Source organism: Helianthus annuus, chromosome 5, assembly GCF_002127325.2.
Source record: "Helianthus annuus cultivar XRQ/B chromosome 5, HanXRQr2.0-SUNRISE, whole genome shotgun sequence".
NCBI classification, from domain to species: domain Eukaryota; kingdom Viridiplantae; phylum Streptophyta; class Magnoliopsida; order Asterales; family Asteraceae; genus Helianthus; species Helianthus annuus.
The window spans coordinates 92,211,272-92,225,804 of record NC_035437.2 but is presented as its reverse complement, the minus strand read 5'-3'; the positions used below and the strand labels follow the sequence as shown (position 1 = coordinate 92,225,804).

General features: G+C 34.1%; 1 protein-coding gene across 1 annotated transcript; it reads right to left on the bottom strand.

Annotated features, from left to right (window-relative positions):
* Positions 1 to 281: 281 nt before the first annotated feature.
* LOC110940653 lies at positions 282 to 3,561 on the bottom strand. Its single transcript, XM_022182203.2, has 2 exons — positions 610 to 3,561; positions 282 to 525 (listed from the first exon to the last, which is right to left on the bottom strand). The coding sequence occupies exon 1, from the start codon at positions 3,096 to 3,098 to the stop codon at positions 636 to 638; it is 2,463 nt and encodes an 820-aa protein (XP_022037895.1). The 5' UTR covers positions 3,099 to 3,561; the 3' UTR covers positions 282 to 525; positions 610 to 635.
* Positions 3,562 to 14,533: the final 10,972 nt, after the last annotated feature.

The window sequence follows — 14,533 nt, the reverse complement described above, 5'->3', positions numbered from 1 at the left end:
AATGTTGTCTTTGTTAACAAAACAAAAAGATTTTATGGGACAGAATAACGGATTATACGAAATCCACCAAGGTTCATTCAATATGAATCTACTAACAAAGGGGCATTATTATATTACTCAAATAGCCCACTGACCAAAATATACTATATTTACCTAGAAATAAAAGAATCAAGTTATATATGTAATTGTAATTTAGGCCTCCTTTTGCTTTCCAATAACTCATGTAACTTGTAAACATAAAGATCATAAGATTCGGGGATATGCAAGACAACAAATCCATATGAAAATATTCAAAACATTCCTCGAACCACCCAAAAAAATCAAATACATATAACAAGCAACATATATCTTACAAGTAAACTTATTACAACCAAGAACTTCGCCAGAAGAACTTATTTTTACAAATTAACTAGAAACCAAAATACAACATACTTTATAAGGGAGCATATGAATTCGATCTTGATCTCATCGGTTTTACTTTGAGATGTAAATGTGTTGGTCCATGAGAATCATTTCAGCTTCACACTGTGGTTTCATAAGCAAGTGTTAATACATTATTTTATATATAATAGGAAATCAATATTAAAAGAGAAATCTAAATGAACTTACTTCATTACTTGAAGAACGGATGTGATTCAGGGTTCAATTAGATGAGCACGCCATTTGTTAATGGACGGCAAGTCGTTTGTAGTCATACTTAAATAATTGTCTTGAAGGGGGCCTTGAAGGGTGTTGATTATCGACTTAGTCTCACCTAGAAGTATGGCTGCAGCTTCAACACTAGCCTCCCTTTTCTCTATCACACTAGTGTGACATTTCTTTGCTATGACTTGGGGTAGGTTGGTGAGACATGCAGCCATTATGTCAGCGATTCTTGATGATAATTCATCAAATAATCTCTTATTGCTTTCCTTCTCACCAATGATTGTTTCAGTAACACCAAACATTGAGGTTGCACAAATAGACGTGAATCTGGGATCATCATCTTGACTTCCCACCGCTTTGTTGATCTTGTTCTTAGCTTTTTCCGAAAACAATTTAACAACTTGCAGTGCTGTATCTACTTGGGAAGTAGTTTTATTCACTTGAGAAGCAATATCTTTCCAGCCAATTCCTAACCATTTGTGGCGGAGATCAACGTCTTCCCACAGCCTTGCAGCCACCTTTTGAATGCTTTCATCAGTAGCATTGAGGTTTTTTTCCACAAGTGTGACATATTTAAGACCTTCCCTGACACTTTTCAACAAGCTTTTAACTTCCACCTTTTCGATGTTAGGAAGAGTAACAGCAATGGTTGTTAGTGTTACCACTGGTAAGCTCCAGCAATCTTGATGATCGTTTTTGTCATACTTCCTAACTCCTTCAAAACCCTTAGTAGATTTTTCAGTAATTAGCTTCATGAGATTTTCGGGATGTTTCTTTTCGCCCTTTAGGATCAATAGGTCCAAAGACTTTAGAAGACCTTCCAGCGTTTTATCAGCAAGCTCGTCTTCATTTTCAAGTTGCAAAACATATTTGCGTTGTTCCAAGTTCCCAGTCCGTGTTCCTTTTGAAGTACACACCAGATCTAGAACAAACACTACAACAAATGTTGTTATCTTGCACACCGGATCTAGAACAAACGCTACAACAAATGTTGTTCTCTTGCATACTATCACAACTCCCTTCTGAAGTATTATGCAGAAGTTGAGAATCGGGTTTTTCAAATTCTTGATGACCACCTTGAGTTTGTGGCCACGAAATGGGAGTGAAATACTAGACATTGTTCCATGATTAGAAATCCTTGAGTTTTTCCAGTCATGTAACATTTGAGTCCAGTATTCCTCTACTGTAAAGACGAGCTTAACATGCCTAGATACTACACATCTACTAAGTGGTGCAAGTGTACCTATTACGACTCCCATAGATTGTACTATGAAAATGACTACCACAGACCTCTGATAATCTGAACCAAATTTGCGATTCCCTTCATTGATTATTGCGAAAACGATAGTTGGAGCATGAATGATGAAGGTCAAAATACATATTACCCCAGAAGCAGTGGTTGTCGCAGAGCAAGCTGACATAAATTGGGGGCTGCCACTTCCTGCCATTATCCAGTAGTTGCTCACTTGCTGATGTAGCTTCTTGACGGTTAAGAAGTTTCTTGTATCTGATTGTCGAATGTCGTCATCTGAAGTTGTTGATGGAACGTCCTCTGAAGCTGCTTGTCGGTACTTTTGTTGTATAATATTTTTTATTTTTGGAATGGCTAAAGATGAACTTGCATATATTATCAACAACAAGACTAGGAAAATTACATAAATTCTGGCTATAGTAACATAGCTAATTGATCCTATGACTCGTACTTCCATTTTCTTGGTGGCAGCAGTGAGATTTCCTAGGGTTAGATTTGCCACTTCAAATAATTCCCGAGGACCATTTCCCCGGGAAGAGAGACTTTCAAGAGGTCTATCGACCTCTTTTCCCTTCTTTACAATAACACCCGTATGAGTTTGAATGCCAACATTGATAACCAAGGTGATTACCAAAACAACCAAAGCTGTGACGTTTGCCAAAAGCTCTTTGCTGTCCATGGTTGCTAAACAAGGCAATAAATTTGCCATCATGGTGCACATAAAGGCCATGCTTCCAAGCTTTGTCACTTGGTCCACAACACCAGGCATGGAACCACTTAGATCCACGGGTAACTTCATTGCAATAGCTATTGCAGTAAGAGTAAAAGCATTAATAGTAAACCATGTACATGGAAACCAAAGCTTGTTGCTTTTGAAACCATGTACTACATCTACAAACATTGAAACGACGCACCACAGAGAAGCGGCAGCGATATACCATCCAATCACTACCATAGGTACGCTGTAACTGTCTTCCAGCTCATGTTTGTATATAGGCTCTATATAATCAAACAACTTTGATACATTAACATCAGAAGTGCTGATATTCGTTAGGTTTTGCACAAGATTAAGATATACGATTGTTTCATTGTAATCCATAACCATGTTTCCAGGGAAGAAACAGATTATTTGATCGAGAGATACGTTGAAGTTGAGAATAGTTATGAGGAGTTGAGTATAACTTGTAGTATAACAAACCATGTATATATAGATAGAAGGAACAGAAAATGAAGGATTTATGACAATAATTAATTGAGGGAAAATCACTAAAATATGGGTTTGACGAAGACATTTTGAAATTGTAACATTCTACTTTTGGTTTCATCCAAACAACCTTCCGACTACCCACCTCAATATCCAACTTGTATTTTTTTAAATCCATCAACATATGATCGGAAGTTAAAGATCTTGTCACACCAAAAATATTCAACAAGAAAGACACGGGTCAGGATAAAGCCCCTTATTAGAGCATCTACAACGGTTTGGGTGGTCCATCCAACATGCCACATCATTTCAAACAACCACTACTTTAAACCTCACTTCTTCACTCGTTCAACCTCGTCCGTACAAACTTCGACACCCGATTTTTATTATTGTTTTTAATGCTGAAATCCTTCTATTTCTAAAATCATGAAGTAAAAATGATGGGGTTCCTATGGATAGAAAGTCGTTCCAGAAGAGTTGCTTATAGATGTGAGGAATGGATTAGTTTTCATGTTGAGAACTTAGTATGATGTGTCTTTATTTTCTGATTTTGGATTTCTTTTTAGTCCTGCGGTGTAATATATGAAACAGCCAGCTACCTGCTGGTAGGCGTTTTAATAATATGAGTTTTGTTGGTCGTTTTAGAAAGTCGTAATCATCATACTCACTAAATCTCACAAATAGCAAAGCTATGTTAGGGTCTGAGAAGGGTAAGATATAGACAATCTTACCTCTACCCCGTAGGAATAGAGAGGCTGCTTCCAGTGAGAACCCCGGCTCGATGGTAATTTTGCATCAAACTTTGGACATAAGGCACATAACACTCGGCAATTAAGACAAAGGCCAATTAATGCATGTACTCTCTTGTCTTTCGGCTATCAACGACAGCACATGATGCATGATTAACCATCCCCCTTTTTAACATTATTTTCACGAAATTAGTAAAAGAACGTTAAAATTAGTGCACTTTCACTCTTGCTTAACTCCAAGCTTAACTCCTAGATCACGGATTCAACTTCTATATTAACCATCCCCCCTTTTAACATTATTTTCACGAAATTAGTAAAAGAACGTTAAAATTAGTGCACTTTCACTTTTGCTTAACTTCCAAGCTTAACTCCTAGATCACGGATTCAACTTCGTCGCGAAAAGTCTTTTTTCGGTCGTCGCTAAAGGTCCGATTTCTTGTAGTGGACGTGATAAGTATTGAAACAACTTGATTGTGTATACTTAAATGAAAAATGCTAGACATCAATTGCATGTCCACCTCAACAACGCTCCATGTACGCAAGCCTCAAATGTTCACAAATAAGTTTTGTGGTCGGAGGTCAGCGGACCCTTTTGACCCCCTTCTTGTTCTGCTGCCCATGGTTAGATCACCTGTAGTAGGGCGTGATTCTTAAAAAAAATTGAAAAAAAACGCCCTAAAACGCCCCTCTCCCCACTACACCGGGCGTTATTAGGCGTTATTTTTGAAAAAAAATCGATCTCGGCGTTTTAATTATAACGCTGGAAGTGGTATTGAAGTGGCCAATGGGAGTGGAGGAGACTTTGACCAACCAATGGGAGTGGAGGAGAGTTTGAAAAAGTTAGATTTTTTTTAATGATTAGAAAGGGCATTATTAGGCATTATTCCCAATACGCCACTTTTGCAATAACGCCCCATGCTGACTGGACTGCCACGTGTCGGATAATGCCCTATGGTGGGGGCATTATTTTTCTTCACCACTACACATGGTCTTATATCAATAATGATTTTAACTAATTTAGAAAATTAAATAAAATTAAACACAAGAAAATAGTTCAAAAAATAAAAGTCATCTAAATAAAACTCGACATAAGAAATAAGTTAAACAATAAAATTTTTTTTATAAAATAGACGAGAAGTCAATCACTTCTAATGCAAATAGGTAGAACAATACTTCTAATGATTTGAATGTGGACTTAAAACTGTACATTTGTTTTTTGTTCTTTTGGAGTTGCTGAGGAAGCTACATGCTGCCCTTAATTACATTATGCGTTAAATCAGTCATTGTTGATGTCCTTACATATAACTTTTGGAAAAGCCCACAGATTTTCCTATCAACGTCATAACATTGTTTTAAACTTTATAACTAATTAGATATTAGAAAAACTTGATTGTGCAAAAATATATTTTTGCACAAGTTGTATATTAATATTAAGAACAGAACACTACTAGGATATGCTAAATATAAAACAAGTTACAAGAAAGAGTCCAAACCAGAGCGAACTTTCTCGTCCTGTTCGGCTTTATATCGATGTCGACTTTCATTTAATGTCTGATTTATGTTAACGAGCAAGGGCCGGACGAGGAATTTTAAAGAATATATATATATATATATATATATATATATATACGGTCAAGATTTAGGGAAAACGGTAAAAAGTGTGAGAATATTGAGAATGCTTATGGATCGTTAGATCAAAACAATCTATGGACAAGATTCGCGCGGTGACATTTTCGTAAATAACATCAATTTTATTGCTTGGAACTTGCTTCATTAAGGGTAAAAAGGGTAACATCGTTTCTCCATAAAACGCCATTAAATATAAAACGCCAACTAAATACAAAACGTCAACTAATAAAAAATATTTTTCCTGCTTAGTTTTTTATGTGTTTTAGTTGGTGTATTTTTTATGATCTTAGCCTACAAAAATGCCACTAAATATAAAACGCCAAAATTGAAAGATGGGACGTGTTACAGACTTAACAGATAAAGCTGAGCAAAACAGTAACTGAAATGACGGATATTTTATTAATTGCACTTATTAATAATATCCCGCCTAAACTACGCGACAAAGACATCCTATAAACAGAAACGTCTGCACCTTCCACTGATCAAAACAAAAAACAAACGCCATGGTTCCTAAATATCACTCACTGTAAAACGCCAAAAGGTTGAAAAAATCAAAGATGGCAAACATCGTTTCTTGGATATTCAATATTGTTCTGCTTAAAGTTTCACTGAATGGATTGTTAGCAAAGGGTAACACAATAACATTTTGCTACATGAGATGGACAAATCTTCAAGAAAAAGAGACTGATGACAGACATATGTCATTTTGTGTGTGCTTTGTTCTTGATGAATATTTGAATGGCATGAAGATGACACTGAAGAGTGGGATGAAGATAAAGATAAAGACCAAACAAAAAACTCACGTCATTTTGTGTTCTGCATTCACAAAAAGCCACTTCAACAACAAAAAACAATAAATTACATCAAAGTCAAAAACGCCATATATTTGTGACGGTTCTTGTAGTTTCAAAGAAGAAAGAGACCGGTGACATCTTGGGGTTTTTTTTCTTTCTGTGGTTTGTTTTCTAATTATCCAATAAAAAATACATTATTTCTCTAAAAAATTGTTTGTAAAATGCCAAGATACCACAAACGCCAAACTCTACAATTAATATAAAATTTGTGGCATCTTGGGGTTTTACAAGCATTTTTTAGAAAAAATGTATAAAACAACGTGCAAGAGAAACAGAACAATGTGTCATCTTTGTCTAAACACCACTAAAAATACGAAACGCCAAAATCTAAAAAGATGGGACGTGTTACAGCCATAGAACAGATGTAGCTGAACAAAACAGTAACTACAAACAGTAAACTGAAACGACGGAAAATTGATTGCTAACATTATAATTAAAAGCCACTACATCGGTACTTGAATTTATTTTTCTTTTCAAAAACGTCATAATTGTCTGACGCTATAAGTCTGCATCCTACATGGCGGCAAAAAAAAGTCATTATATAAGTAGAACAGGTAAACAAAACTTAACACTCCACATATTCTCTAACACGCCACACCTTGACTAAAACGCTAGAAAAACTTAAAAAATGCCTCAAGTTATTGCGTGGAGGTTTGATAGGTCGGAGAAACGTTTCGTCCTAAAGTTCTCTAACAGGAGAAGGGTGAAAATCAAGACAATCAAGGCCATACTTAGCATGGATGAAGCCGTTCAGAGAGATATTCTAGCCCTTGGGGTTCCAATGGCCGACGATTATGAAAGAACTCGAAAGGTAATAAGAACATTGAAGAGAAAATTTCCAGCAGATGATGATAATGATATTGACGATACTGGTCTACCAACAGTTAGCCGTTGGGGTTTGGATGAAAAAACAAGAACGGTTAAAGTGACTTATCAACACTGGGTGGAATATTCATTGTCGATGGAAGAAATGCTGAAGACAGAGAGACTACATTTTCTTGTGATTTAGCACCTTCGAACGATGCAAGATCCAGGGTTGTTATGATATTTAAATATAGGCTACAGCAAAGACGAGAAGACATAATGGCGTTATACGCCAATGCACAACATGATGATGATGAATCTAAAGAAAGCGATAGGTGTATCTCTGATGTAATCCCATATACAGAAGACTATTAGTTTGTTTTGATCTTGTCTTATTGTAATCTTTTGAATTATTAGTGAATTATTAAGAACGCCATTAACGCCAAAAAAATTACATTGATAAGATAAATGAGATTAATTCAACTGGTAAAATCTACAAAAAAACGCCAAAAAAATGTATAGTTTGAATTATTAAATGTATATAATGATTTTGGTAACACCATGGACGCCAAGATGTTAGAATTATTAATTAATTTTATTGAATTTGGGGCTATGAACGCCAAACTGTTATCTATGTGACACAAAAACGATTAATTGAACGAGACAGATCTAAAAAACACTAGTAAAACGCCAGACAGTTATTGAATCTACCTAAACGCCAAACAAATCTTATACGGCAAAAATAAAGCAGTATTGTGACACACGAAAAATGAAAAAAGGGAAGATAAAAATTGAAAAAAGAGAAGATAATTTTTTTTTTTTGAAAAAACCTTTCGTAAGGCCGAGTTCTCTAAGTTCTCACAACTCTTATAAGTTTTCATTTTACCCTAACCCTTATATAAATATACAGTAAAAGTGTAAAATACAATATTGCTTAACGTACAAGCGTACACTATGAAATTACGCACGTTGTACAATTCAAAACCCTAATCACGCATGTTGAAAAAACCCACCCACCAACCCCACCCTACCCTTTCTTTCTTTCTTTTAAAAATACACTCTCTCCTTCTCTTTCCTACCAACCACCACCACTCAACCACCAATACAACCACCACCACTCAACCACCACCATGCAGCCACCATCGCAACCACCATGCCGCAACCTCTAATGTTGCCATCATACTTACCACACAACCTCCACCGTCATTGTTTCTATTGGAACCACCACCACCATCGCCTCACTTGCTTAATCTGAACAAACAAGTTGGTGTGTATGGGGTCGCCGACCGGATTGTCTTGCCGGAGAAATAGTCGGCCACTCCTCTTTCTCTCTAAATCTCTCTCATGAGAAAATCTTGGTGGGGGCTGTGTTGGTGGTGAATAAATATAGGGGGCTGTGTGTTTTTGTTACGATTGAATTGAGGGCTTGGTTGTTTGACTCCAGATTAGGCATTTGTTTAGGGGTAGATTGGGGGGTTTGTTTGGGGGGTTGGTAGTTTGAATATGGACTAGGGTTCGAATATGGGTTTATTTGAATCTAGATTGTGGTTTGTTTGGTAGCTGTAGTTGCGTGTAGGTGGTGGTGGCGGGTGGTGTTGGTGGTGGTCCAATAGAGAGTGTGAGAGTTGAGATAGAGAGATATAGGGTACATCACAAACGAAATTTTTAAATTTAGGAGGGACTAGTAATAAGATTTGCGCGCATTATGGCGTGAGTACATCACAAACGTACGTCGAATGAAATAGTAAAACATTATGTAATATGTCTCCCATTTAAAAACACATGTTTCAACGTATCCGATATAAGTCAGTGTAATATATATAAGCATCACGGTTGGGTAAAAAAATAAAGCAGATCGAATTTATATTGTATAAAAACGGAATCAAACATGGGTTGGTACGTTTAATGGGTTCGACCTAACCACTACACCACTATTACCTTTGCATAAAAAGTTATCGACGTCAAAACGTATAATAATACTTATGTCAAAACGTAGACCAACTGAAATATATAGTATGAAAACGATTATATTTGACCTGACTCGTTTCCTAGAAAAATTAACGTCGAAACGAAAATTTATATTGTTTACGTCGAAAAGTGAATTTATATCAACACATAAATAAAAATAAGCACACGAAGAAATAGCATACTTTTTAATATACGTCAAAACGTAGACCAGCTTAACCCATACATAAAAATAAGAATGAAAACATAAAATAATTGACCTAAATGATTTCAAAAAACTGTAGGTTTCGTACATAAAAATAAGCACATGTACGTCAACACATAGACCAACATAAAAATATGCATGAAAATACATTATATTTGATCCATCTTATATAAAAAAGCATGTGAGTAAATCATTTCAAAACATAGACTAGCTAAAAATGTACATAAAAATAGCATAAAAACATATTATATATGACCCGACTTATTTTTATTTTCGTAAACTTTCGTTTCATACATAAAAGTAAGCATGTGTGGAAATAGCGTTTTTTTATTTATGTCAACACATAGATCAATTTAAATCTTACATGAAAATAAGCATGAAACATATTATATTTGACTTGAATCATTTCCGAAAACTATAGGTCGAAAAGTGAATTTGTCCCAACACATACATAAAAAAACGTAAGGAAATCGTTCTTTCTTTATGTAAAAGAAAGAAGATATATGGGTGAACTTGAAATGTTAGAAACTAAAGGTGCATGTTATATTTGACGATACTCATTTCTGAAACTTTAGGTGGAAACGTGAATTTATACAAAACACGTATATTAAAATGAGGGAATCGTTTTTTAAGTAAAAGAATAAAAACTCAGGTGAACTTGAAACATTAGAAACTAAAAGGGGTGAAAATGATATTTCATAAAAAATATAGAATTGTAAGGGGTTAAAATGTGCAGTCTTAAAGTATGAAGGGGTGTTTTTATTGGTGAAAAAAATGTAAAGGGCAAAATTGTGAAAATGAAAAGTAGAGAATGATATAGTCTATTTTTTATTGTGAAAAAAATATTTGGCGTAAAAGCTATCGACATTTGTCGATAAGATATATAGAATATCCAAAACTAATGAACGTTTCAGTGGAACTGAACCAATACCGATATTGGTACCGGTATTATTAGAACTGCTACGAACGGGCACCGATATTTGTTTTAATAATTTTAAATCAATGTAAAACTTATTACCTAATATTTTTCATTACACTTTTCGTCGTAGCACTGATTTTTATATATATAAATTGATATTTAAAGGACCATTTTTCTACTTGCTCAGGGACACAAGGCTCTCCGAACTTTCACCGTATGTAAAAGGTATACCTATTAGATCATGTGTAGTGGACATATGAAATCCCACACATCCAATCACATGAGAAACTGCATCCCTATTGCATGTGAAATCATATGAAAGGGTCAAAATATATGGTCTTCGTGGTTTATACCACGTGATGGAAGAGGGAGAGTATTTGGAAAGTGGGTATTGGTTGGTTTTGTTTGATTCATACATTTCACACTCTATGTCTTTTTAGGTGTAATTTCACCCATGTTAAGAGAAACACAACATTACAATTTTTTTTCTCTTTAGATGATGAACCATCACTCATGGTCTTATATATGTTACCCTTTAAAACAATTAAAACATGATATTTGTTTACCAGCACGTAGTTTAGCTTGGGACATGAAAGCATTCCAATCACAAGTCACTAGGGTGTGCTAAATTTAAAGAGGTCCAATCATTCCACTTTATTGGACATTTTTTTTTTATTTTTTTAACGGCTAAATCATCTGATAAAGACATTGTATTATATCACCCAAATCTCATATAGAACTTCAGGGATTGTCACCTCTGTAGGGGCGCGGCATTCAAAGGGCCGCAAGGGAGGGGGGCGAACTTTTCGCTCAGTAGTGTTATGTCTGTACGTTTCGTATAGAACTTTTTAGGTATATATGTTTTCGACCCTTAAATATTAGGTTCGGTGACTTTCGACCTCTTCGTGTAAATTTTCTAGGTTCGCCACTGCACCTCCGACCAGTTGGCCTTTCTTGGAGGAAAATTGATTTGGCTTCGTTTTTTGTGCAACCTGGAAACTGGATTGCAACAACCTACATGAATAAAGAAATGAAAATAGCGCCCAGGCACTGAGCCACTACTGTATAGCTAATTTATTTGTTGAAAACATGAATCATGGCATATTCACTATTGGTCTTTTGTTACATTTTTATAATTTATAATTTATAATTTATAATTTATAATTATAATTTATAATTTATAATTTATAATTATAATATAATTTATAATTTATAATTTGTAATTATAATTTTATAATCTTATAACTATAATTTAATAATATAATTTTATAATTTATAATATAATTTTATAATTTATAATTTTTATATAATATAATATAATATAATATAATGGAAAATTGGTGTAATTGTTTATAACCAAGGTATTCAGGCATAGCATAGCAACCATTCGTGATTTTTTGTCTAGAATTTCCTAAAAGTCTATACAAATTGACAAAATTATACCAATTTTCCAAATGTACTATTTTGACTTCAAAGTAGTTAAACAAACATTTTTCAGCAATATATATCCGCCTAACTTTTAATATGTAACTAGGTTTTTTTCCCGCGAATTGCGGCGGTATGTTACCGTGAATATTCGATAGGTATCAGTTTAGTTCCGTTACAGCACCGGTACAATACTTGCACTTGACACAAAAATCAACATGTGTTTTACATCAATCGAAATGATAAAAATGAACATCGGTACCATTCGAACGATCGTTTCAGATCATCACGATACAAGTACCGATATCTGTTTATATACGCAAAAAGAGTTGAAACCATACAATAGTTTATCGAAAACAAAAATAAAAAAAGTAAACATTTTTAATAAAATAAATATAGTTTGCAGAGTTGTACTTTTTAAAAAAGTTAACATACACAAGTTATTTGAAGAAAACAATCAAATTATAAAAATCAAATTATTTTTTAAACTAAAAAAATCTAATTACTATTCAAAGATTAATAGTTGGTCAAATATTTGTAGGAACTAGGTTCACTTTTTATTAAAACATATTATAAAATATATAATAATAAGACTCGTTATTCGTAGGAAATATGATAGTACAATCCGATTACAAAACTATAATATAAATAAATAAAATGCAAATACACTATACCAATCTTTATTCAAGTCGACGTCTTTGGAAAACTTCAACCACACCATATTGTTCGAAACTGTTTTAAGGGCCCCGTGTCAAACACGATCCTCAACCAAAACCGTCAACGACAGTTTGTTCATTCCTGCAGCGGAGGTTCGTACAAGACGGTGCGGTTGAAGTTCTTTCAAAAACGCTGGCTTGAATCAATATTGGTACAATTATGTTGTATTTTATATTCGTTTATTTAGTTTTTTGTAACCAGTATTGTACTAGTCAAATTTCCCATAAATAATGAGAGTCTCGTTATTATATATTTTGTAATCAAAACATAAATATATATAATTTAACTTTTTAAAACACTTGCAAAAACGAGAAATGTTTTGCATAAATAAAACATGTCTTTGCGATTTATAAGTGGTTCGATGCTCCAACGGAAAGTATTTCATCTTGAGTCATATAATAGTCTCGGAAAGACTATTTGGTGAAAAACAACTCAATGTTGTTATGGATATAATAAGTTGCTCAACTACTTGCAAGTAGTTATTTTTTTTTTGGAGAAGTTGTGATTATTTAAGTTTAGAGTTTCAAGATGAAACAAGTTATATATCCGTTATTAGATATCATTATGGAGGTAAACAAATGGATTAAAATATAATAAAAGATATATATTTATTTTGGACTACTAACAATTTGTTAAAAGGATACACATTTTGATACAACGTGTAAAAAGTAATTTACACAAACACAACGAGCGTGTTGTGATCATGACTTATGTAATAAGTCACAAAACAAACATCAAACGTAAAACGACTTCATGAGACATGTGGTGAATAGTTGAGATGAAATACACCAAAACGAGATATGTCATCTAATGCTGAGAGCATCAACATGGAAATGCACATGTAAATTTTCGAAGAATATAACATATGAAAGAAATATATGGGAAACTTACAATAGTGATGGACTTGTAGACGCTTCTACCACCATCAATGTTGTTTAAATTATGTGGAGGGTTGGTCCTCAATTTGGGAAAGTATCCTAATACATGGTATCAACGAAACAACAACCTAAATGTATATATCACTATAGGCATACGTAAATGCCTTGTTGTTGAGAGTCAATCTAATTGACTATATCTCAAGACTCGAGTGATTTTATACAAAGATTGTTCATCAAAGTGACTTGGATTAAGACTTATGTTTAAGTCCTTAGGAAGTCAATGGTGAAGCCTTGGAGATAAAAGACAAACGAGTTATGATCCTAATGGATGGAGTTAACTATGGTTTCGAGACCTTCCTAAAACCGATGGTTTTGGAATGGTGAAATAACATTTCATTATTGTGTCTAAACTAAGAAACAAATGTTCAGAAGAGATAGTGTGTTGTCTCTTAAGGCTGTGAAAAATCAGAATGATGTATCTTCTGTCCACATGCTAGAGTATTGTGGTCTAAAGCATGCTAGAGCAATACTTGTTAATTTATATGCTTGACGGAGATTAAATTAACTTTAAACATTCAAAATATGTGATGACATAAGAATGAATTTTGTGCTAAAACAAAACTATAAATATAACTTTATTTAATCCAAAGGGATAACTTGGGAGGACCAGCCATATAGATCATTTATAATGATTCCATCCAGTTTCATACATGAAGAACTCATGTAGCTCAAAAGGTCTTATGAACAATATTAATCTGAGTAGAGTAATTTAATTGGACGACTTCATTGATAAAAAGATATGGATAATTTTATCCTATCACGCGGGTCTGAAAAGTCATCAAGAGTGATATTACTCAATCTTAATTAAAATGCAAGCAACGTGGGTGGGGGGCATTTAAGAAAGAAACCCTTCAGGGTATGTAAAAATGGTAGTTGAGAAGTTTTCTTAAACTCGAAATAAAAGGGAGAACCTTTCATCGCCCCATTTGGATGCTATCTAATTAGACTTAAATGTAAGGGGTGACTTGCATTTGAGTATGGAAGGTTTGGGAATAAGGATTTTAGCAATCCTAATATATATTGCAAATACATGACCAAGTGGAGTACACAATGGTTAGATGGAGTGAATCGAGTAGACTGGACTCGAATGACAATTGGTTAGATTCAAAATCTAGTAAGATGTCGATTATGACATACCAAAGGCATGATGGAAACGTGTCTAATCATGAATTGAGTTTCATGTCATTATAAAGATAAGATATATAAATAAATCGAAGATGAGATCCC

What these genes read in the sequence shown, in the direction of transcription:
- LOC110940653 (XM_022182203.2), bottom strand. Translation starts at nt 3,098, where the DNA reads ATGGTTTGTTATACTACAAGTTATACTCAACTCCTCATAACTATTCTC.